Raw genomic sequence first — 24880 nt, 5'->3', positions numbered from 1 at the left:
CAAGAACCAATCAGGTTCATTCTCGTGTTACGCAGCACGTTTGAGCTTCCTCAAGAACCAATCAGGTTCATTCTCGTGTTACGCAGCACGTTTGAGCTTCCTCAAGAACCAATCAGGTTCATTCTCGTGTTACGCAGCACGTTTGAGCTTCCTCAAGAACCAATCAGGTTCATTCTCGTGTTACGCAGCACGTTTGAGCTTCCTCAAGAACCAATCAGGTTCATTCTCGTGTTACGCAGCATGTTTGAGCTTCCTCAAGAACCAATCAGGTTCATTCTCGTGTTACGCAGCATGTTTGAGCTTCCACAAGAACCAATGAGGTTCATTCTCATGTGTTACACAACATGTTTGAGCTTCCTCAAGTCCTCAAGTGAGTAATTAATGACAGAATCTTTCTTTTTTGGTTGAACTAACCCTTTAATACGGTGTCATTTTATGCCACTTTGTGGTTTCCAGCATTCCAGCACTGCAACTAGTGGCATTGTTTAGTGGTTTAGTTTTTTTTATGCAGTACAGTACATTGCACTTTTTAGAAAGAAGTAAATTTGATAGTAAGGCAAATGTAGGTATGTATATGATGTATTAAAACACCTTCATTGTTTCACCTTTTTTTTTTCTTCAAATATGCTCTTGATCATACAGTATGTAATCCATATATACATCGGTTTTACAATCTGAATAAGATCCTGGATATTACAGGTTTGTATTACCCTTACAGTGTGTATATTCCTTTACAGTTTTTAATAATTCTGAGCGGACTTGTGACAAGGAGTTCATTATACGTCGTGCGGCTACCAACAGAGTTCTGAACGTCCTGCGCCATTGGGTCTCCAAACACTCACAGGTCTGTCCTTCAGAAACAGCTTACAGAATGTTTCAGTCACCTGCATCATTGCGTGTCATTACGTACCTTAAACAGAAGTTGTCAACCTCATTTGTGTCTTTTTCTCCCTCCCTGCTTTTTGACTGATATTTTATCACAGGTATTTTTAAATTTGTGTTCAGGCTCTGGCTGTGAACACATGGTTAACCCCCAGGCCTCATATTTTACAGGGCAGAGGAAGCGTAACACCTCTTCACAATTTCCATGTTATTTTCACAAGGGAAAGCAATTACCTTACATAAACAGTGCCAAACCTTAATTAACACAGCAACTACTGGATCAAAACGCATTTCTTCAAAGAGAGACTATTAAAGGCGAAGTGTGCAATTTCTGTGCCAGTTGCATCCAACCAAATGGATTTGAAGAATATTGATGTTTTTTTTGTACTTAAACTTTTTCTATACCATTGGATGGACTGACAGATAGTCCCGCCCCAAACTTAGAGACGTCTTTAACCATCTCACGTCTTTCTCAATGTCTAACACATGAAATAATATTCTAAATACTTGGCGATCCAGTTGAACAAAGATGTAGACCTTGCGCTTTTGTTCCGCTGACCTGCGTCTCACATTTTAAACTGCAGAAAATGCATTCTGTGTGAACTAGCCCTTAATGTTGCTTTGTCAGTAAGCTTGGCATGCACAGATACACAGAGCAATGTTTTGAAAAACCTAAAAGCCACAATGTTACACTTTTCAAGGAAATACGAATGACTTTGGATCTGCACATCCAGTTGGAATAGTAAAAAGTATTTTGACATAAAAATGAACTCAAATCTACCATGTTCTGTTCTGTATGGCCTCACTCCCTCTGTGCAATGTGAAAAAAAAGTACTCCGGGTTAATGGGTGTAATACAGTTGTATTTTTGTATCTTTATTGATTCAGTTTTTTCAGCAGTGCTTGGTTTGCTATTAAAGCCAGGTATTCGTCATATTGATCTGTGTTATAATATGCCCATTAACTCAGAGATAAAAGATAATTTCAGTCCCGGCCAACTTTTTTATGAGTCAAAGCATAGGATATTATAACATTAATATTGACAACTTCAGAACAAAACACAGTCACAGCACCTCACACGCAGCAAACATAATTACGTGCTGCAGTGGAAACAGTTTCTCATAATGGCCTTCTGAAATAAAGGTCTTTTTCAGCTTTTACCTCGCTTAGTTTGAGTGAAGGGAAAGAGTGGGCTAATTGCATTGATCTGTTTGAACCCTTTGTCAGTTTATGCTAAGAACAGTCAGCCAAAGACACAAAGAGTGACCTTTATGGTTGAACAGGTGAAAGATGCAGGTGAGAGAAACATGAGAGGAAAAATGCTTACAAATGCTGGTTGTCTAGAGAGAGAGAGGTGAAAAATTCAGCGGATAGTAAGGAGTAACAAAAATGTACTTCAAAGTATTACCGTGGTAAATTGTTATTTTATATATATGTGTGTGTGTGTGTGTGTGTGTATGTGTGTGTTTGAAAGAAGTCTCTTTTGCTCACCAAGACTGAATTTAATTTATTCAAAAATACAGTAAAAACATTAATATTGTAAAACATTTATTATTATTATTATCAATGTTGAAAGCTGTTTTTGTTGCTTAACATTTTTTGGAAACCATTCAAACATCTGTGGTAAGATAAAAAATAAATACATTATTTTATTCATAAAGGATGCTTTAAATTGTTCAAAAGTGACAGTGAAGACATTTATTAGATTTCTGTTTAATGGTTTTTAAATATATTTAATAAAGAAATGTAATAAATGTTGTTCATTGAGTTTTCTATTCATCAAAGATTCCTGAAAAAAAATATCACCATTTCCACAAAAACATTAAGCAGCACAACTGTTTTCAACATTGATAATAATGAATGTTTCTTGAGCACCAAATCAGCATATTAGAATGATTTTTTATGTAATGATGTCATGTAATGAGTAATGATGCCGAAAATCCAGCTTTGTCATCACAGGAATAAATTACGTTTTACAATATATACAAATAGAAAACATTTCTTGTAATTTGTGATAATATTTCACAATATTACTGCTTTTACAGTATTTTTGTTTAAATAAATGCAGCCTTGGTGAGGATAAGAGACACATACACGCACACACACAGTCTCTTTTTTCACTTTTTTTTTTCACATTTTAGCTCACATTTTAGTATAATTTAGTAATATTTCTTTTTAGCTTTCATTTATATATATTTCAGTTTTAGTTAATTGCCAAGGCAACATATCAAAGTTTTTCATCTAATGTTTATATTTGATTTCATTTTTATTTCAGTTAACAAAAATAGTTAACTTTAGGTTTAGTGAACAATAACAATAAACCATGGATACATGGTTGGATACATATTGGATACAGTTTTGTTACTCTATAGGAACAAAACTGAAAGAAGCAGCCATGTGCCGTTCACAGTGGTATGCAGAATGATTTAACGTAAATCACTGTTGGATCTTAGAGCGCTTTGCACAGGCTGCTGAATCTCTTTGAAAAACCCCACAAGTGAATAAGAGGACTGAGGATTCAACTGTACCATTAATGAGCACAGAGACTCTTGTTCCGCCACTCTCATCCTCTACCAGATGTTTTTATCTTCTTTCTGTCTTTCTCCTCCTACCATCTTCAAAACAAAAACGAACTGACCAGTTGTGCAGATTCTACTGGTACTACTTCTTTTTGAATTCAGATTAATTTAGTAAATATACTTTCAAGGGTCTATACTGGAAAAGCCAGGTCGTACCAGCTTAAAGTGGTTAAGCTGGTTTTTGTAACACGGTAACTGGTTTGCCAGTCAAAGATAATCCACTAGCAGTAAAACTCAAAGAATGATCAGAAATAGCTAAATTCATCCTGTTCTGCTTCCTTGTCTTAATATTTCTGTTAGCAGAAAGAAGTATATCTGGCAAATATATCTTAGGAGAGTAAAAAGGTTCATTTTAATATTTTATCCAGTATGTTAAACATATACTGTATAACTGGGGCATGAAAATGTGCTGCATAATAGGAATAGGCAAAGTTGCCCATTATGCTAACTAGCATATCGAACATGAGAGTACTCATACTCTGAGAACAACAGAGCACAAACACTCAAGTGGTTTATGCATTTGCATTTGAAAGGCTGGACAGAATATTATGTACTAATTAATTGGTTTGTTTAAATCATGTCACTTATGCTATTTCGGATAACTGTTCCTTTGCAGAGGAGTATTTACATTTTTCGTGTCAGGATCAGGATTATTAGTAAGCTCAAAAACTGGCAGACGAAAGTGCTCTAAACACAGATGGTACGAACAAGGACAGATCAAATTAGCCGAAAGCTTTGGTCCCTATGGCCAAACTATTTCAGCAATAAACCTAAAGTGAATGGGGAAAACTGCAAAAAACATTGACTGTTTAATAGATGCGGGGCTTTATGAAGCAAGAAGTGAAGAATGCTTTAACTGTGACACAAGAGACTATTGCCACCCACCTGCATTGCTTGCAGGCACAGAGAGACAGAAGAAAGACTGGGTTAGCTGTCGATTAGTGCACTGTAGTGTACAGCTTCTGGTAAGCTCTAATAGAAAGTGTGCCATTTTAAACACTTTCATGAATCACACAACATCATACTGCAGCCTAATTTTATTAATCTGCATTTTGTGCTTGTTTTCCCATAGGTAAATTAAGCATACACCTCACTATATTTTAAATAATGTTATTAAAAATCTTAACTCAAGATTTGTCCTTTGAAAGCAAGTCTTAAATATTGCATGCAGTTTTGCTTGCAAAGTTTAGATGTTTCTACTGGGAAAACAAGAAAAATATTGATTAATAATATTTTGCAGTGTACACACAGAATCTGCATTAGTGTGGAAAAAAGACCTTGACATTTCAGGGAAATGAGTTTAGATTCACCCAGTAGTTGGTTTCAGTCATCTGATTGGGGATGTCAACCCATTAGACTTTGCTTAGCTTCATTTATTATGCATTGGTCTCACATGTTTGTGGAACGTGATATTATGTGTGTGGTGGGTTTCAGGACTTTGAAATGAATGGAGAGCTGAAGATGGGTGTGATCTGCCTGCTGGAGGAGGTGTTGAGAGACCCCGACCTGCTTCCCCAGGAGAGGAAAGCCACAGCAAACATACTAAGGCAGGTTACAAAAGCACATCCTCTCACACATGAAAACCAAAGCACTTTTGGAAAGTCACTCCGGACAGGAGTGTCTTTAATGTAAATGTAGATCTTTTTCGAGATTTTGTTCTCAAGGGAAACATGAAAGCTGATTAGACGAAGTTGGCTTTTTTTTCCTCAGTGCCCTTTCTCAAGATGACCAGGACGATGCGCAATTGAAGATTGAAGACATTCTTCAGATGGTGAGAATATGTTATAGTCTTTATACATGTGTATAGACCCACTGAAATTTCTTTCCTGTGTTGAATGTGGGGCTTATCAAGTCAAATTAGCTTCTAAATAGCCAAAAGACTTTAGATTACATCACAGATGAGAATAAATATGGATGAATGGATGGGTATTTGGATGGATGATAGATAGATAGACAGACGGACAGATGGACGGACGTTCACCCCCAGTTGTCCCACATGTCCCTAGATATCTTATTACATAATAAGTCATTTTTCTGGTCCACATCATGTGTGTCGAGCAGCCAGTGAAGGTTTAGATCTCAGAGTTTGGCATCATCATCATGAGGGACTGAATTACATGTTCAAACTGCAAATCTCTGAGCAGCAGGACTCTAATTACAACTTCAAACAGCGAGACTGTTGCTGTCCGCCACATGCAAACTCTCACACAAAAACACACTCATTTCCTTTCTGAAATCTCCATGTATTGTTGTAAATGATCATGCGGTTACATTTCAAAGCCCTGCTAGTGATATCTGCTGAGTTTCAATTTTAGAGGCATGGTTTTGGAGGGGTTTCTCTTGTTGGATAAGCATGTCATTGGCAGTATAGGAAAAATAGCTATTACTTTATGCGATAAGACTGATGTTTATTAATATTGTATTAGAGACATCTGCACTGTATATGGATGTACTTTATTATGCAGTTAGTTCCACTTATTCCTCTGATTACATTGTACATTTAACAAACATTGTATGCAGCACTCTGTGTTGTAAAAAGAATTGAGTGAGCTACATTAGTTGATTTTAATGTTTCTTATGCACCATTGTGAATAGACTGAAGGCAGATAAATGTATTCATACACACACACACACACACACACACACACACGACTGTATGATATAATGTGCTACTGGCAGCACCATACTGGGCTCACTAATTACAAACACAGCGTGTGTGTGTGTGTGTGTGTGTGTGCGAGGAGATGTTTAATAACATGTTGTCTGGACATATACACCCTTATCTTGCTTCTGAAATCCTCACCTACTGTGTTAATTGAAAAGTGTCTGTGCCAAAGAAAACATCACCAACAGTCACTCATCGCTAATTGGCAGTTTGATTATAGATTTTCATAAGTTCATAAATGTGTAATTTCTTGCCATCAAATCAGCATGGTATTTTGCACTTTGCCATTAAAGAGTGTTATATTATATTATAAAAACAGTTGTCCCCGGAATCGAATGTTTACATTGTTAAAGGGATAGTTCACCCCCAAATTTTTGAAACCTATATGACTTTCCTTTATGTAACTTTGCATGTTACATGTTCTGAAGAATGTTCATGCTGCTCTTTTCTGTGCAGTGAAAGATGTGATGTGAATGATGACCACATCCATCAAGCAAGATTTTCCCTGTCTGTTCCTTGCACATATATCTATTATGGCTTTTTATTTTCCTTTTGAAGCATGACATTCACTTTTATTGTATGGAAAAGAGCAGCATGACATGGATTTTTTTCGTGTCCAATGGAAGAAAGAAAGACTTGAGGGAGACTAAATAATGATTTTTTTTCCTTTTATATAATTTTTTTTTCATATACTTTCTAGATATGCAGTATTGATAATACCTGAAAGAGTTATTCAAAAATTACAGTGCCATTTTTCAAAGTGAAGAACTTTTTATGTGTCTGTTCATCTCATCCAGGCTGAATGCCCAAAGGCTGAGTGTTTCGAATCTCTGTCAGCAATGGAGATAGCTGAACAAATCACTCTTCTCGATCACATCGTCTTCAGGAGCATTCCCTACGAGTGAGTAGAGCTTCAACACCGTACACAGAGATGCAGAGCTCAAGCCTCCAAAGACACCAGAGAAAAATGCATGAACAAATCTGTCAGCTTTACTGAACATTTTCATTATGGGCCTCAAAAAAAAGCTCCTGTGTTCACGGTATAGAAGAAGCCTCTGCAGACTTACATCTATCAGAATACACTGACTGTGCTCTTGCTGTAGGGAGTTCCTGGGCCAAGGATGGATGAAGACAGACAAGAATGAGAGAACTCCATACATCATGAAGACAAGTCAGCACTTCAATGATGTGAGTATATATGGAAATATCTATAGGCCATCTTAGCTAGTTATAGGAGATACTGGGTCAAGTTGTCATATGTAGAAGTGTACTGTGTCTCAGAAAGGTATAGAGTCAAAAGTATAATGGTCTTGTATTTTACTTTTAAACACCTAGTTCAAATCTCCTGAACTCATTAGAATGTTTGGTAACACTTTACTTAAAATATATATAATGCATGATAAAAGTATTTTTAATGCATTAATTATGCTTTGTAATGCACCTTTGTATGTTCTCATGAATAATTGTATGCACATTTATAATGTATTATACTTATTATCTATTCAATATTACACCTTTAGAAAGTGTAATGCCGTAAAACATAACCCATTTCAGATGTAACGTAATATCTGCAAATATTATAATGCATTTTAACTTTGGTTACAATTATTGAATGCATTATAGTAATATGTAGAATACCTTTGTTATGCATTATACATAAAGGTTTTAAGTTAAAGTGCTGCCAATCAATTGGAAAATTCCAATATTGGATTTCATCCATTCATCATGATTTGAGCTGATATTTCTGAAAAAATAAATCCTATATTAATTGATTTCACAAATGTTGCATTTTTATTGAGGCATGTTTCACGCAAGTTTTAAATGTTATGCATGTATACAGGTTTCTGATTGCTGTATTAGTTTGCCACAACATTATGTTAACATCTACATTTTTGCCGATTCATAAATTATTTAATGTCTCATAATTGTCTTACCGTTAAATTGTTTTGCTACAAATAGGCTGTGTAACATGGCAAATATACAGTACTGGGCCATGTTGTCACAGAATGTGTTCATTGAAATGTATATTCTTTCCAATAATGGTGCAAATGTTTTTTTGTAGCCAATATGTGTCTATACAGAAATTGATTTTCAAAAATAATCCTACCCTATTAAATATTCACTGGAGTAAAAAAGTGTGACAACTAGCCCCGGTCATCCCTCCAATGATAAAAATCTCTCTCTCTCTCTCTCTCTCTCTCTCTCTGTGTAGATGAGTAATCTCGTGGCCTCCCAGATCATGACCCACACAGATGTTGGCTCTAGAGCCAGCTCTATTGAAAAATGGGTAGCAGTGGCTGACATTTGCCGTTGTCTCAACAATTATAATGGTGTCTTGGAGATCACATCTGCCCTGAATCGGAGTGCCATCTACAGGCTTAAGAAGACATGGGCTAAAGTGTGCAAACAGGTGAGAGATGCACTGCACTGTAACATTTTGTGTAGTAGATTATACCAGTGTGGTAAATTATTCACCACTGTTGTGTCTTTTCAAACAGACTAAAGCACTCATGGACAAACTTCAAAAGACTGTGTCATCTGAGGGAAGGTTTAAAAACCTGAGGGAAACTCTAAAAAAGTGAGCGACATTTTGAGAACCCTACGTTATTATCGTTTGATAACTTATGACTTGTGTGTGACATCATTTCTGTCTTTCTGCAGCTGTAATCCACCTTGTGTTCCATATCTGGGTATGTACTTGACAGACCTCGCATTTATCGAAGAGGGAACCCCAAACTTCACAGAGGAAGGTCTGGTTAACTTCTCAAAGATGAGAATGGTAAGAAATGATATTGTATCCTGCATACCTGTAATTGTCTTTGGGATTAATAAATGTTTGTGTCGATTATCTTTGAGATACTGTGGATAGACTGATAAATCATGACACTCTGCCTGCAGATATCTCATATCATACGAGAGATCCGACAGTTTCAGCAAACTCCCTACAGAATTGAGCACCAACCAAAGGTTAGACAAATAATTCATATTCAGATCAAGTCCTGACTCCTGACACCTCGATCTATTCCTGTTGCTTCAGTAACATTACTATAGACAGAGGTGTAAAGTCCAGGTTCAGAAAGTAAAATTTATAGCAATCAGTGCTTATTAAATTATACATACAGTGTATATAGTTGATTACATATTTTGCAGTTGTATTTAAACCTCAGCTTTTTATTATTAATGATTTCAATTACATATGATGGTATTTACTTATTTATTTAAATAAGTATATACATTACTGTTCAAACGTTTGGGTAAGATAAAAAAAAAGACATTAATACTTTTATTCAGGAATAGTAACAGACATTTATGATGTTTAAAAAAAAAAGTTTTCGCATTAACCATGAGTGGTTTGAAAAGTTGCTGCTTTTTGTGCTTATGAGATTGTGTGCTTTAAAATATGATATGAAATAATTATGAGCATATTGGACTCCAGATGAACCATCACATTATGTTCTTTCTAGTGTTTTTATGTAATCTAATTCTACTCTTATTTGTAATCTGTACTCTAACCGTTTTCATGTCCAGGTCACACAGTATCTTCTGGATAAGACCTTGATTATGGATGAGGACACACTGTATGACTTATCTCTCAAGATTGAACCCAGGCTTCCTGCATGAACTACAACCTCAGTACCTGGCAGCTTCCATCTAGATGTGCTTCTCACTCTTGGGATGTTTTGAAGGCATGAAGCATGCCTAGTGTTTGAGAAAGAAGGACGCGAAGGATGGAGGGAACATGTCCGTTTGAAAGTGTGAAAGGGGTAGAGGGTCCAGGTTTGGAAGAGAGTATTAAACAGTGCTCACCACCACAATGTCACCTGAAGGGTGACTTTCATCATGGAGATAAAGGACAGAAGGATGAAAACTGGCCACTGTCAGGGGTCATGAGTGAGTTTCAGGGTCTAGCAGATTTTAAGAGAGCGGGTGAAGATATGTAGCATGTACAGAAGTAGAGCTATTAGCCAGTTTGTATGTAGTGTATTGTGGCCCCCTGGGCCTGTGGCCCCTGGCACATCCCCTCATTGGTAATGGTAGTGACTTTGTGCATGAACTAGACTGTGGGTTTGCTGTGCGCTTTGCCTCAACTTTACACTCCATGTGCTTTCCCATCTGCCAACAGCTGGCTGCATTGAACCAAAATGCCACATGATAATTTTAAAAGATACATCATTCTTCTAAGTAATGGGAATGTATAGTAGCTTTCTAAAATACTAACCAGTTGTAGATGATATTTAGATTTCGTAATTCCCCCTGAAGCGATGTGGGCTCTTTAAAAAAAAATGTGCCTTCTCACATTCACAGACACTTGTAAATGAAAACTAATGTCTCAGCAATGCTCGAAAGTTATGATATTAGCAAACGATTTGGCCTCTGTAGCAAACGACAGAACAGAGATATTCAGACTAAGTATAAATTTGCATTTTCTTCCCAAATTCTGAAACATCTTACTTGAATCGCATCAGCTTGCAGATATACCCCACTTGCGGTGGGTTGCATCATCCATGCATTTAAAAAGTACAAGTTGAGTTGATATTGTGCAATGCAAACCTTTTCTGATCTGATTTTACAGTAGGTTGAGGCTTTGCCGCCCCCTATTGGAGAAAAAGGCTCATTATTGTTGAGTGATTCTTGGCTAAAATGACTGGAATCCAATTCTGACTCTTCAAGTTCTTCAATAATCAAAGCTTTCCTGCTTTTTAATGTAACGACCCTCCTGGTCAGCTAACCAGAAAAGAGGGCCTCTCCATTATTTGCATGAAAAATTCAGTGATCGCATGTTGGAAAATGCATTGCAAGACATGTTTTGTGGTCATGTGTCATTCAGCTGCTGTGTAGCCTCTTTTAAACTCTCTAGAAACCTCAAGTAAAACACATAGATGAATATATTTAACTTCCCGTTTGACTGCACTTCTTTATCTAAATACTTTGATCATAATAGCTGGAGATTTCATATGCATAGACTGGCAGGGAACTGTCAAATTGGCCATAAATATATATCTACCACTGTGCTGTATGAAAACAATGTTGTTTCTGTCTGATCTTTCCTTTCTTCAGAGTGGGACGGATTTCTATTCTTTATGTGTGAGTGTGTGAAATGCATGAGAGATGTAGGTGTGAATGTGATCTCAGAGGTGAGTGGGTTGGAAAGGTGTGAGTTACACTCTCATCAATGTAGCGTTGTTATCTTTAAAGCAGGTGTGAAGGTAGTATTTATTTCCTGGCATATTTATTTGACCCTTTTTGTATATAGTGTGTCAATATGGGTTTATGATATAATGTGATTTTTGTCCCCATCCATCGCCATGTAATATTTTAATTTCCGTCAGCACTCCTGTAATTGTTACATTTTGCTAAATGTGTTAAGAAAAATGTAGCATATCTGATTAATTTACAATCCTTTGTCCATTTTTTTTTTCTCTTTTTTTTATGCGTTTAGTGTGATGTGCACAGAAATATTGCTTTGTTATGTTGCATGTCTTTGCATGTCCGGGTTGGATTCCTTCTGTGAAAACTGCTTTTTGTACATTTCTGTATCAAACTATTTTTCCTTATTTTTCCTTCCTCTTTATTTTATCACTGATTCTCTTGCAGAATGTATGGCCTCAGTACTTCAATTATATGCTTTCATTTCAAATAAATCAAACAAACAATGGAATCTACACTAAATTACTAATCAAATGATTATAGATAGATAGATAGATAGATAGATAGATAGATAGATAGATAGATAGATAGATAGATAGATAGATAGATAGATCAGTGAATTCAAGCATGGTACCGTGATAGGTTGCCATCTGTGCAATATAAGTCCATTCGTGAAATTTCCTCACTACTAAATATTCCATGGTCAACTGTTAGTGGTCTTATAACAAAGTGGAAGCAATTGGGAACAACAGCAACTCAGCCACGAAGTGGTAGGCCACGCAAAATCACAGAGCGGGGTCAGCGCCTGCACAGAAGTCGCCAACTTTCTGCAGAGTCAATAGCTACAGACCTCCAAAGTACATGTGGCCTTCAGATTAGCTCAAGAACAGTGCGTAATGGAATGGGTTTCCATGACTGAGCAGCTGCATCCAAGCCTTACATCACCAAGTGCAATGCAAAGCGTCGGATGCAGTGGTGTAAAGCACGCCACCACTGGACTCTAGAGCAGTGGAGACGTGTTCTCTGGAGTGACGAATCACGCTTCTCTGTCTGGCAATTCGATGGATGAGTCTGGGTTTGGCGGTTGCCAGGAGAACGGTACTTATCTGACTGCATTGTGCCAAGTGTAAAGTTTGGTGGAGGGGGAATTATGGTGTGGGGCTGTTTTTCAGGGGTTGGGCTTGGCCCCTTAGTTCCAGTAAAAAGGAACTCTTAATGCTTCAACATTTTTGACAATTTCATGCTCCCAACTTCGTGGGAACAGTTTGGGGACGACCCCTTCCTGTTCCAAAGTGTGGGAGCATTGGCAGAGAAAGCCCTGTCCCCAAAAGTCCGCAACCTGGTGCGGGGGGTGTCCAGCAGGTCTTTGTCAGAGGACCGCAGGGAACGTGACTGAGTGTAGGGGTGGAGGAGATCTGTGAGGGTATTTTGGTGAGAGTCCATGGAGAGATTTATAAGTGAGCAGGAGGATCTTGTAGGTGATGCGTGACTTGACTGGCAAACAGTGGAGCTGTTGGAGGATGGGAGTGATATGCTGCCAGGACTTTGTGTGGGTTAGAACCCTGGCAGCAGAATTCTGGACATACTGGAGTCTGCTAAGGGCCTTGGTGGGTTGTCCAGACAGGACACCATTGCAGTAATCCAGATGGGAGGTGATGAAGCCATGGATGAGTGTCTCAGTTACTGAATGTGTGAGTAAAGGCTGGAGTCGTGAGATGTTTCTGAGGTGGTAGAAGGCAGACTTGGTGATATTGTTGATGTGGGACCGGAAGGAGAGAGTGGAGTCCAGGATGATGCCCAGATTGCGCATCTCAGGAGATGGGGAAATGGAGCAGCCATCCACAACCAGGGCCAGGTCTCCAACTTTCTCCAACAAAGACATGGATGAGCGAGTTTGGTGTGGAGGAAATTGACTGGCTTGCACAGAGTCCTGACCTCAACCCGATAGAACATCTTTGGGATGAATTAGAGCGGAGACTGCCGGGCCTTCTCATCCAACATTAGTGCCTGATCTCACAAATGCGCTTCTAGAAGAATGGTCAAAAATTCCCATGCACACTCCTAAACCTTGTGGAAAGACTTCCCATAAGAGTTGAAGCTGTTAGAGCAGTAAAGGCTGGGCCAACTCCATATTAAACCCTATGGATCAGGAATGGGATGTCATTAATTAAAGTTCATGTGCATGTAAAGGCAGACGTCCCAAAACTTTTGCCAATATAGTATAGATAGATAGAACTACAGCTAGTAAAAATGTGTCTCTTCAGCTGGTGTCTGGACACTAATTTTAATTTCAAGTCTCTGTCTGTCTCTCTCTCTCTCTCTCTCTAATCCTACCGAGGAAGGAAGGGATGAGCACAACATGGCTCTGGTGTTAAACCAGATAATGCTTGAGCTGGGCAAATCAAATACCAGTTTAATTTTATCCATCACACACACTGTCCTACTAGCTTTATATATCCTCTATAGCCACATCTGACAAAATATTAAATGTAGAAGGGTATTTTCTCTGAAGATGGAGATACCCCTGCTGAAAAATCCAGCATAAGGTATGTTTTGCATGCTGGGACTAGCTCAATTTTGCATACTGTAAGTACATTGTTGGGGAAAGTTACTTGCTTTTTTTTTTTACAGGAAAAAAAGTTCATTTTTTTGCAAATGTAAAGGCCTTTTCAAACAAAAAGTGAAATGAATAAACCTCAGACTAAAGGAAATGCAAATTCATGCCTGTACAGTAGAGGGCACAGCTCAAACCTTTCAGATGTGCTGCCATTTTGGATTGCAGAAGAAAAGGACACAGGAGAAGAAAGTTCAACACTCTTACTTCAGCAATAAAAAATGTTTTTAACTCAAATGTGATGTTTAAGTCATTTTTGCTTATATGGTTGAATTGGATCCTTGATGGTCAGCAGCAAAGACATAAAGTTAATAAAGTGAGATTAAACACATTAAGTACATTTGTGTTATTTAACATTGAATTATTGCAGGTTTGCGCAGTATTTTGAGTTTGCATTAATCATTTTGAGGAATCATTTTGTGCAAGTGAGATGAGTCAATGCATGCTCACAACTACAAGATCGATCATGTTTAGACAGCACACAAATGCCTTTGCAGAGAGCTGTCAGTCAATAAGTGGAAGAAAAAGGTCAATTTCGTTACTTATTTGAAAAAGTAACTCAGATATTTTGTTGTAAATTTAAAAGTACTATGCTACTTTACTAGTTACTTAAAAAGTAATCTGATTACGTAACTCGTGTTACATGTAATCCCCAAAATTGATGAGTACTATACCAGCTCTAACCAGTATGAACCAGCCTGAACCAACATGGAATTCATGCTGGTTTATGCTGGATTTTTCAGCAGGGACATGATTAACATTGTAAACTATTTAGTAATATTAACATATCTAAACACATACAGTAAAATAATGGCTCTTGATGGACTACAGTGGGTAAAAGGGAAGTATATACAGTATGTACAGTAGTATCTCAGTCACAAGCCATACACTATCACTGGCACGTAACTGGAGGTTTCCACTGGTTAGGGACAGCTCAAGGACACAGAGACGTGGTGTCATGCTGACAGATGAAATAGGATTGGCTGGAGAGATGAGCTCTTATTTTGAGCACAGGCCCGCTGTGGTCTCACTCTACAGGGAACAGTCTGCTGTACTGGAGCCTGAGAGCCTGAGAGCCATTCAATCCAACAGGTGAGTACAATAAAGCGTTTACTTTAGCAATCATTTTGTTTGTAACTTTATTTATTGACAGAAATTGAAAGATACCAGATCAGCGTGGAAGCTAGATTTTTGCAGTTGCAACAATGCTGAAGATATTTGAAAGAAAGTTTAATAAGAAAGTGTTTGCTCTTTTTGATACCAATCTGTTTAAAACAAGAGTCAGATCTAATTAAATACGTATATTTAAGTTAGTTTAAATTATAACCAACTTAATAATTAAGTTTATAAATTAGTTTATATTTAAAATTGTGTAAAATAATGTTTGTTTTGCATTTCCAGTGCACCCTTTTCATTTTTTTTTGTTTAGTTTATATAATTTACACCAATACATATCCACTAGAAACACTAGAAACTAGAAGTGTGACCAGCGCAGAGCCACCCTGTCCCACAGGTCATGTGATCATTGTAACATATGGCAGGAGAGTAATTGCATAAGACCTCTTGCTGTGACTGTCATTTGTAACACTGTAAACAGCACTGACCTCTTCGGCATACAGCTTAAATATCTGGAACCATTGAGACCATATCATTTCCTCACAGGGATAGTGAATAGTGAAAATACACTATCATTCACATGATAGTGAAAATACAAACATCATTAGCAAGTAGTCTAAAGATGAACAAGAATTATATGTTTGGAATGACATGAGGATGAGTAAATGGTTGGGTGAACTAACTGGATTTGAATTCTAAAACTTATTATGGTTTTAAGTATCAATAAGTAATCTGTGTAAATTTTAAGTAGACATTTGTTATTGATTGATTGATTGATTGATTGATTGATTGATTGATTGATTGGTTGATTGATAGCCGAGGAGTGTTTCAAAGTGTCAATCAAAGGTATTCCTGATACAGTAGTTTGACATTGGTGAGCAACCTCTGTGTCCTGACGTACATGTTGACTTTTTCCACTGGAGTATCCAAATATACATTGGCTTTGAACTTAATGCCACAGTAATATGCCACCTTATATTTCCCCAATAACACACAGCGCATGTGTCACATGTTCCAGACATCAGGTAAAACCTTACACCAAAAATGAATAAAAAAATCTGAGAATGTAGAACATTCATAAATTTTAAAGGTAGTGTGAAAATATGGTTGAAGGACAACCAGGTTTGTAGTCATTGAGCTATGAGACATTGAAGGTGGTCAGTATGTTTTTTATTGTGTGTATGGTCAAATTCTTGCAATGACAGTTGTTTATTTTTGTATTTGGATTATTGATGTTGTGTGGTTTTGGGAGGTTTGGTATATTTTGTAATATTTTGCACGCTATTGGCACCTGGCCAGGGACTGCAGATGGGAATTAGCTTTTAGCTAAATCTGGTACAGTACATATATTGTGCATTGTCCCTGTTAAATAAATAAATAACTAAAATGTATACAAATCTTACACACAAACTTCAGTTAGTTATAAGAATAAGCACAGCACTTTTCATAAGGGCTGAAAATACAAACATCATTAGCAAGTAGTCCCTTCTGAAAAGTGCTGTGCTTATTCTCATAACTAACTGGAGTTTGTGTGTAAGATTTGTATACATTTTTGGTGTAAGGTTTTACCTGATGACTGATTAACACATTGAAACACTCCTCGGCAATCAATCAATCAATCAATCAATCAATCAATCAATCAACCAATCAATCAATCAATCAATCAATCAATCAATCAATCAATCAATCAATCAATCAATCAATCAATCAATCAATCAATCAATCAATCAATCAATCACAAATGCCTACTTAAAATGTACACATATTACTTATTGATACTTAAAACCATTATCACTTTTAGAATTCAAATCCAGTTAGTTCACCCAATCATTTACTCATCCTCATGTCATTCCAAACATATAATTCTCGTTCATCTTTAGAACACAAATTACACAATAACACAATTTTTTATTTGCACATCGCTTTTGTCCATCGCTTGTGAGCAAAGCACATACTGTACAGAGCTCTAGAAAGCATGTCGAGCTTACCATATTTGATGAGCTATATGTACTGTATGTGTGTTGATCGTTACTTTTTGAAAATTCTTGGTTGAATGGACTTTCAATGGATGGACAAAATGTGAACATATTAATACTAAATAAATAAACGAAAGTCTAATGAGTTAGGAACAACATGAGGTTGAGTAAATTATGACTGAATTTTGATTGTTGGGTGAACTATCCCTTTAATCTTTTATTGGCCATCTAGGAACTTAAGAATTTAAACTGGTAAATAAACAAACAAAACAAAAAAGTATGAGTTTTACTTGTACCTGATACATTTAGTTGTTACTTTAGGGACCATTTCTACCTGAGTTGATCCTTAAAAATGACTTCACATAAATTTATATTTTTGTTTTATTTTTTCACTATTCTCCTGTATCTTTATCCTGTTATTATTGTAAATGTTCAATAAACAGATTAAGCATATATACAAATATAAATATAATTTGAATAAAACATAAAGATATTTATTTTTATATTTTATGTTACATTAATTCTGTCCTCCGCTCTGAAGGTCAGGTGTGTGAGTGAGTGAGTAGTGGCAATGGCAAGCATGTTCACTCGAATGCTTTCGGGACGCAACACGGCTGTGATCATGGCCAGCTTGGGCGCAGGTACCCTGGTATCCAGCTATGTCATGATGACTGAGTCAGGAGTCTCTGCTGGAGAGAAAAAGAAGCTGTACCCACCCAGGTGAAGGATTCAGTTGCCTTTCGGTTACTCTACACCTTCACTTAGTTTCCAGTTAACCTGAGAATATCTTTTTGTCCAACGCTACAACCCAGAAACAATTTAATGTAATTTGCTCTTCATCTTTCCAAGTGCTGACTTCCCAGACCTGCGCAAACACAACAACTGCATGGCTGCTACTTTGACCCCTTCTATCTATGGCAGTCTGAGGGACAAGCTGACCCCTAATAACTGGAGTCTTGACCAATGCATTCAGACTGGAGTGGACAACCCTGGTCATCCCTTCATCAAGACTGTGGGCATGGTGGCTGGTGATGAGGAGAGTTATGAGGTACATTGGACCAGTATATTAAACTCAACAATACGACAAATATGAGGTATAGTCCTATTAAGCCAGCAAAGTTAAAATACAAGGAGTTTTTGATACCATTGTGTTTGAAAAAAGAGTTGATTTTTGTTACGTGCACAGTTTCACCAAAATATGGATCTTTATGAGACTACTAGTGGCCTGTGCTGTCTGTCACAAATACAGAAGTAACAAACTGTAAAATAATTGAATTGTCATAGTATTTTTTTTAAATATACTGCAGAATATAGTTTTGAATGCCAGTAAGAAAAAACTAAATTAGTTTAGTTCTGTGCTCTGGTTACTGTCAGTCTAATTTGAAGAGCATGTTGTAGTCAATTGAAAAGATAAAGAAATCTGCACTGATTTTATATTACACTGTCAAGGTTCTTTATTGGCATCTACAGTATGTTTTCATGAATACCCTTTAACATCCATGGAACCTTTTCATTGCACAAAAGATTCTTTATAGTGGAAAAAAGTTCTTTAGATTTTTTAAATGTTCTTCACACTAGGAAACAATCCCAGACAGCAACATAGCGTCGGCCCAGATCCGGCCCACATCTAGTACGCACGGAATCCCACACGTACCAGATGTGGGCCGGATCTGGGCCGACGCTATGTCGCTGTCAGGGATGGTTCTTTTCAGGACTGTTCTTTGGGGAACCAAAAATGGTTCTTCTATGACATCACTGCAAAAAAACAAAACATTTAGAACCTTTACTTTTAAGAGTGTATATTGAGATTGTATAGTAAATAATAATAATTTAATTGTTCATGGTCAGCTATGTCAATTAGTAGCATCAAAATGAATTGTGCTTGCAATCTTCTGCATGAGTACATGCACTTGAACTTTATCCTTGACTATGGTTGTGATTCTCAGGTGTTTGCTGGAATCTTTAACCCAGTCATTAAGGACAGGCACAATGGCTATGACCCTACAACCATGAAGCACCCAACAGACCTGGACAGCTCAAAGGTAAAGCCTTCCTCTTGTGTCTTTGGTTCTGAACCTTTAACAAAACCTCATTCCGTCAAGAATATGCAAGGTGCGACTTGCCTCAGTTTAGTTTAGTTAGTTACATTGAACACTGAGTGATTGTACTGATGGCCTTTAAACAGATCACCTCCGGGATGTTCGACGAGAACTATGTGCTGTCATCACGTGTGCGCACAGGGCGCAGTATTCGTGGACTCAGTCTGCCACCCGCTTGCACCCGCGCTGAACGCCGTGAGGTGGAGCGTGTGGTGGTCCAGGCTCTTTCTGGACTGAAAGAGGATTTGGCGGGCAAATACTACAGCCTGACCGAAATGACTGAGCAGGAGCAGCAGCAGCTGATTGATGTAAGTAGTACACACAATAGAAACATGTTCCAGCTTACCCAGACAGCAACATAGTGTCGGCCCAGATCCGGCCCACATCTGGTATGTGTGGATTCCACGTGTACTAGATAAGGGCCGGATCTTGGCCAACACTATGTTGCTGTCTGGTTAAACTAAGGAGGCAGACACAGATGCGTGTCAGTTGAATTTATCCAGTAAATCAGGGGTTTGCAACTTTTACAGACACAGCCGACTCTTACATTCTTAGCTGACTTAGGTTATTGATTATACCAATTAAAATGTTAATTAACATTATTATGTCATACAATGCTTGTCAAATATCATGGAAATCCAAACATTGTTTGATTTTTTTTTTTAATTATCATTTATGTTGGTTATGCTATAGAGTTCTGCAGTGATGGAGTATTTTTGTTGGCCAACCCAGAAGTTAGCATCCCCCTAGTTTTCTCAAAAATATAAACCTAACAGAATTTTGTTATTGGCATTTGGATTATTGCAGAAAATAAGCTCTGTCACCAACAAAGGTTTATGATTCTTACACATTTTGTTCATCATAGTAATATTCACAAATGAATGCAACTTATATGAATTCTGAAGCCTGTATGATCAGCAGAAGTAAAAAGCAAAACGTAGGCTATAAACAAACCACACCATGGTCGCATTATGTTTCTGACAACTCTTTCAGTCTTTAGTTTAGAAACATATTCCCTGTTAAAATAGAGTTAAAATAGTTTAAAAGAGCGCAATTGTAAACACAACAATGAGGTAGTGAAAACGTGAGTATGAGTATACTGTACCTGTTCAGTGTGATGTCTGCGACAAACCTCTAGTTCCATTCAGCCACTTGTTAGAAATCACCTGTTCAAGAAGGTAAAATCTTTAAAAAAATCACAAAGGGGTTTTACTGATGTATTTTATGTTGTAGAATAAAACATGAAAATATCTTGTGTTGTGTTCACCACAGACCTTATTTCAGGCATTTAACTAATAACCTATTGACTTGATAGAATCGTAAGTGCTAAAATGCTAACTTGTTTCCGGGTTTTTTGGCCTACAAAAATTGTTATCCTTGCAGCACTCTATTCTGCCTGGTATACAAACATAGTAATGCTGTTCTCCAGAAACACATATAAAGTTGATTATCCAGCATAAACTTAAAGGCACACTATGCAAGATTTGTACCTTAATATAACAGCTTTGAAATAATTTCGATGGTAAACAAACTCGTAGTAGAGGGGAGGGGGTGGGGTGGGGTAGGGGGTTTGGGGTAGCAATGCAAGTTTGAGAGGTGGCGCCCTGACAAATCTCGCGAGAATCACGACTTGCTTTACGGCACAATGTCACATACATCAACAACATATGAAGCAGCCTCAATGGAAGACACTAGCACGCATTTCAGACGTGAATCATGGCAGAGTCGACGAAGAAACCGAAGAAAGCGCGGTCGGAAGAGTGCAGAGACGGCTCTGCGTGAGTGGTATTTACGACAGTAACGTTAAATACAAGTACTCCACAGCGACTCTAGGGGTCGCTGTTTGAGAAAAACGGAAACTGCATAGTGTGCCGTTAAGAAGACTTGCTGGTTTAGCTACTTTTAAGGACACTATAGCCCTAGCCCAGTATCCAAAATATCCAAAACGCTATACATGCTCGTGTTTTCAACAGGGTAGTTGCATATTGCAATTTTTCTAACAAACCTCACTGCTCTTGTCTTGTGGTGGCCTACCAAAGGAGCACTTCCTCTTTGATAAGCCAGTGTCTCCTCTCCTCACTTCAGCCGGTATGGCAAGAGATTGGCCAGATGCTCGTGGTATTTGGTAAGGCTGAGGAACTACGGACCCGTAGTTAGAGCATAGCACTCTTTCCCTATAGCACATCCTTTACTAGTCACCCATAAACTGACTCAAATATTCTCAGCTAAATGTCTGTTTGAGGATCTGTTTTCTTTCTGGCAGCTATATTCCAGTGCCAGAGAGGCATTATAAACATAATATTAACCATTATTTTTCTAAATTTCCACATTAAAATTGCAATGTATAAATGTAGAAAATCTAAAAATGCAGTGTCATTCATGAAAAAATAAAGAGAATAATTGTTTAAACTTAACTTTTTAATAATGAGCTTATTGACTATAAATGTATTCATACAATTTACATGCCAAGAGGCATTAAAATAGGCTTTCAAACGTTATGAACAAACCTGTCACTCCCATGAGATCACAGCAAGAGCAAACCACAAACATCCAAGCAGTTCACAATGGACACAAAATCAAGTCCGGCCTTACATTTTTCCTTGTTCGAGAAGCCGTTTCACTCATACATAACAACAGGGAAGAAAAGACTATTGAAAATTCAGTTTCATGCTGACTTAAATCACATTACTTACCGTTTCACTCGGAATAATCTTTAACGCATGTTTAAATATGCGGGTAGGAAAACTTACATCTACTGTCAGAAATAGGAAATGCATCCAGTCTGACCGGAAGTTGGGATCAAATATATAAAATGGCACCATTTTCCAACACTGAACCAGTCCTGGCTTCACTTTACACCCCCTTTATCTTTTCTTGACTGAAAATTCTAGGACCACTTCTTGTTTGACAAGCCCGTATCACCCTTGCTGACTTGTGCAGGAATGGCGCGGGACTGGCCCGATGCCAGAGGCATTTGGTACGGTGCATGAGACTTGCATCACCAGAGGGTGCAGAGAGCATGTCATATGTGTGGTACATAATATATGACCCTGACAGAGGTCTTAATAAATGTCTATTTTTACTGATTCACACTCACAGTCTTACAGTACGACAACTGCTAGTGCCTGTATATGGAATCAAAAGCTTGAGACTTGGTTGCTGTGAAAATTTAGGGCTGAATAAAAGAAAGTTTGAGCTAAATTTGCTGAATGTATTTTAACCATGATCTGTTCTCATGTCCAGGCACAACAATGAAAAGACATTTTTGATCTGGATCAATGAGGAGGATCACAGCCGTGTCATTTCTATGGAAAAGGGCGGGAATATGAAGAGGGTGTTTGAGAGGTTCTGCAGAGGACTGAAAGAGGTATCATTGTCAAAACATTCAGTACAAAAATGCACATTATCTGTAAATTAAAATGAAACAAGTTCCATTTATGATGTTTGTTTCTCACAGGTAGAGAGGCTGATTCAGGAGAGAGGCTGGGAGTTTATGTGGAATGAGCACTTGGGATATATCCTGACCTGTCCCTCTAACCTAGGCACCGGTCTGAGAGCTGGAGTCCACGTCCGTCTGCCCCTCCTTAGCAAGGTGTTTCGATCTCAAATGGTTCCGTTAAATCTAAAGTTTACATTAGTGCATTTCACAATGCCAAGGTCGGGTTCAATTCCAGTCAAAACTGTTCAAATGAAATTTAAATGTTAAATTATCCACAGTACAATTACTATCTGAAAGAGTTCATGCAAAAATGCCCTCTACTTCATATATCCTCCTGAACAGGACTTGCGCTTCAATAAAATTTTGGATAATCTCAGGCTACAAAAACGTGGCACAGGAGGAGTGGATACTGCGGCTGTGGGTGACACTTTCGACATCTCCAACCTTGACCGTCTAGGCAAATCTGAGGTAAACAGCTCCGCTTTGAAAAGTGCCTTAATGCCCCTGAAAGTACTTTTAATTGGATAGAAGCAAATTCTATAACTAGAATGTACTCCAATGGAGATTATATCTGCATGTTTTAGTAGAAAAAAAGTAAATGGTCAAAAATAATGAAACAGTACATAAAAGTTTTTCAATATGTTTGCAAAATTAAAGATCAAAAAAAGCCTATCCAGACAGCAACATAGTGTCGGCCCAGATCCGGCCCACATCTGGTACGTGTGGAATCCATGTGTGGGCCAGATCTGGGCCGACACTATGTTGCTGTCTGTGCGTGCTCTTGATGTGTAGTCTGTGATTACATCCAATTTTATTTGACATTGCCTTTCAGGTTGAGCTCGTTCAGTGTGTGATTGATGGCGTCAACTACCTGATCGACTGTGAAAAGAATCTCGAGAAGGGCCAAGACATCACTGTTCCTCCACCAGTAACCCAGTTCAGGAAATGATGACATGCTTGTGAGAGGAACTGAGGGTTAGGCAGCTGAGAGACCTGTAACCTGTTGACTCTCTCCGTGTTATCTACAGGTCTAACTAAATGGAACTCAACTGAATAAATTATTCATATTCAGTCTTGTGGAATCTTTTGAATTAAGGCTGGAATACACTACATGGTTTTTGCCCAGATTTCAGACTAAGAAATCTTTACTCATATGTGGCACAGAATTCAAATAATTTCAGTTCAGCTACTTGGCCCAATATCATGGCATGAGCTGTTTAGGCTGTAGCCTAAGGCCCCTATAATCATCATCACCTTTCTTGCGACAGCCCTGCTGTTTAGCCTTATCATTAAAGACCTTCTCCCTATATGAATTCCTTTTCTGAAAGTAGATTAAGGGTGTCTAGCTTATAATATCATTAGTTAGCCATAGCTTACAACTGGGTCTTTCTCATAGCCTCTGACTCTCAATAGAGGATTTGTGTGTGTGTGTGTGTGTGTGTGTGTGTGTGTGTGATCTAAGATCAGCAACCTGATCTAAACCTGAACTATTATTATATTTAGGCTAATAACTTGATATTATAAATAATAAATACAAATATTATTTCATATTTGTATGAAAAATAGTAGATAGCTACTGATTAGCTAACAGTGAACTGCATTCAACTGAGCGCTATTAGGCCTACTTACTAATTAGTTAATCAGAGGTTCTTGTTAGTTAATAGTAGAATGTTTATAGTGTGTTACTCATTTGTTCCTGTGTAGTTATTCATTCATGAAGAAACAGTATTCTAAAGTGATACCAGTAGCCTATTTGTAATGCGCCATGAGCCTGCTTGAGATAAAAAATATTTAGCCAGCATATCAATGAAATTAAAGGGGGCTTTTCATTCAATATTTAGGCTATAATGATTATAGTAGCCTATAGTCTGTTTATGGGCTACCAGTGTGTTTCGCTGATTTACTACTAGGCCTATATGTTGTGTTAAGGATCGGATCGTTATTAGGCTATCCAGTCTATTTTAGATAAGTTGAGTGTTATGTCAACTCTCACGGACTGCCTGAAAAACATTCACATATAGCCTATAGTAATAGAAATATGAAATTAATTGCCTACCAATGTGTATTCATAGCACATGAAATGAGTGAATGAGAGACACATGCCCTTGTCGGCTATATCAATGTAAACAAATTAAATTGTAAAATTGTATTCTGATTTAAATTCTGTTCAATTATAGACTACTGCATTCAACGTGGGTTATTTTAATTTCTAAATAACCTTCATGATAAAAAAAGAAAAAAGAAAAAAAGCAGTTATTAGGACTTTATTCCTAAAGAATCGGTAGCCTATAGATAGAGCACAAAACATTCGCGCTATTTCACCAGCAGGTGGCAATATGTTAACATGTGATGAACACATTTCC

The 24880-nt window shown here is 37.6% G+C and overlaps 2 protein-coding genes across 6 annotated transcripts in view; both read left to right on the top strand.

The window, feature by feature from the left end:
- The window catches only part of rasgrf2b (Ras protein-specific guanine nucleotide-releasing factor 2b), a 63199-nt gene extending 51410 nt beyond the window's left edge, over positions 1 to 11789 (top strand). For all 4 annotated transcript variants that reach the window (XM_084413363.1, XM_084413362.1, XM_084413361.1 and 1 more), the window contains 10 exons: positions 738 to 844; positions 4895 to 5007; positions 5171 to 5231; positions 6923 to 7026; positions 7229 to 7313; positions 8338 to 8535; positions 8624 to 8703; positions 8787 to 8904; positions 9024 to 9092; positions 9654 to 11789. In XM_084413363.1, coding sequence (XP_084269489.1) covers positions 738 to 844; positions 4895 to 5007; positions 5171 to 5231; positions 6923 to 7026; positions 7229 to 7313; positions 8338 to 8535; positions 8624 to 8703; positions 8787 to 8904; positions 9024 to 9092; positions 9654 to 9746 — 1028 coding nt within the window. In that variant the 3' untranslated portion in view covers positions 9747 to 11789. The remainder of the gene's footprint in view (positions 1 to 737; positions 845 to 4894; positions 5008 to 5170; positions 5232 to 6922; positions 7027 to 7228; positions 7314 to 8337; positions 8536 to 8623; positions 8704 to 8786; positions 8905 to 9023; positions 9093 to 9653) is intronic.
- A 3104-nt stretch (positions 11790 to 14893) lies between these two features.
- ckmt2b (creatine kinase, mitochondrial 2b (sarcomeric)) lies at positions 14894 to 23823 on the top strand. 2 transcript variants are annotated; one of them, XM_084414943.1, is made up of 10 exons: positions 14894 to 14979; positions 17521 to 17699; positions 17829 to 18027; positions 18926 to 19021; positions 19165 to 19386; positions 21118 to 21203; positions 22322 to 22445; positions 22536 to 22670; positions 22860 to 22985; positions 23350 to 23823. In XM_084414943.1, the coding sequence occupies exons 2-10, from the start codon at positions 17551 to 17553 to the stop codon at positions 23464 to 23466; spliced, it is 1254 nt and encodes a 417-aa protein (XP_084271069.1). In that variant the 5' UTR covers positions 14894 to 14979; positions 17521 to 17550; the 3' UTR covers positions 23467 to 23823. The 2 variants fall into 2 exon arrangements, with proteins under 2 accessions (XP_084271069.1, XP_084271068.1); XM_084414942.1 differs by lacking the exon at positions 21118 to 21203 and adding an exon at positions 21970 to 22055 and having other exon boundaries at positions 14897 to 14979; positions 23350 to 23587.
- Positions 23824 to 24880: the final 1057 nt, after the last annotated feature.

This window comes from Rutilus rutilus (genome assembly GCF_951802725.1).
Source record: "Rutilus rutilus genome assembly, chromosome: 7".
Taxonomy (NCBI): Eukaryota; Metazoa; Chordata; class Actinopteri; order Cypriniformes; family Leuciscidae; genus Rutilus; species Rutilus rutilus.
Note: the sequence above shows the minus strand (reverse complement) of the source record. Positions and strands in the feature narration are given on the sequence as shown.

Excerpts from the sequence above, each read along its gene's own strand:
- ckmt2b (XM_084414943.1), top strand. The coding sequence starts at position 17,551 with ATGGCAAGCATGTTCACTCGAATGCTTTCGGGACGCAACACGGCTGTG. Across the intron at positions 18,028-18,925 it reads GTGATGAGGAGAGTTATGAG|GTGTTTGCTGGAATCTTTAA; the intron begins GTACATTGGACC and ends TGTGATTCTCAG. Across the intron at positions 22,986-23,349 it reads ACCGTCTAGGCAAATCTGAG|GTTGAGCTCGTTCAGTGTGT; the intron begins GTAAACAGCTCC and ends ATTGCCTTTCAG.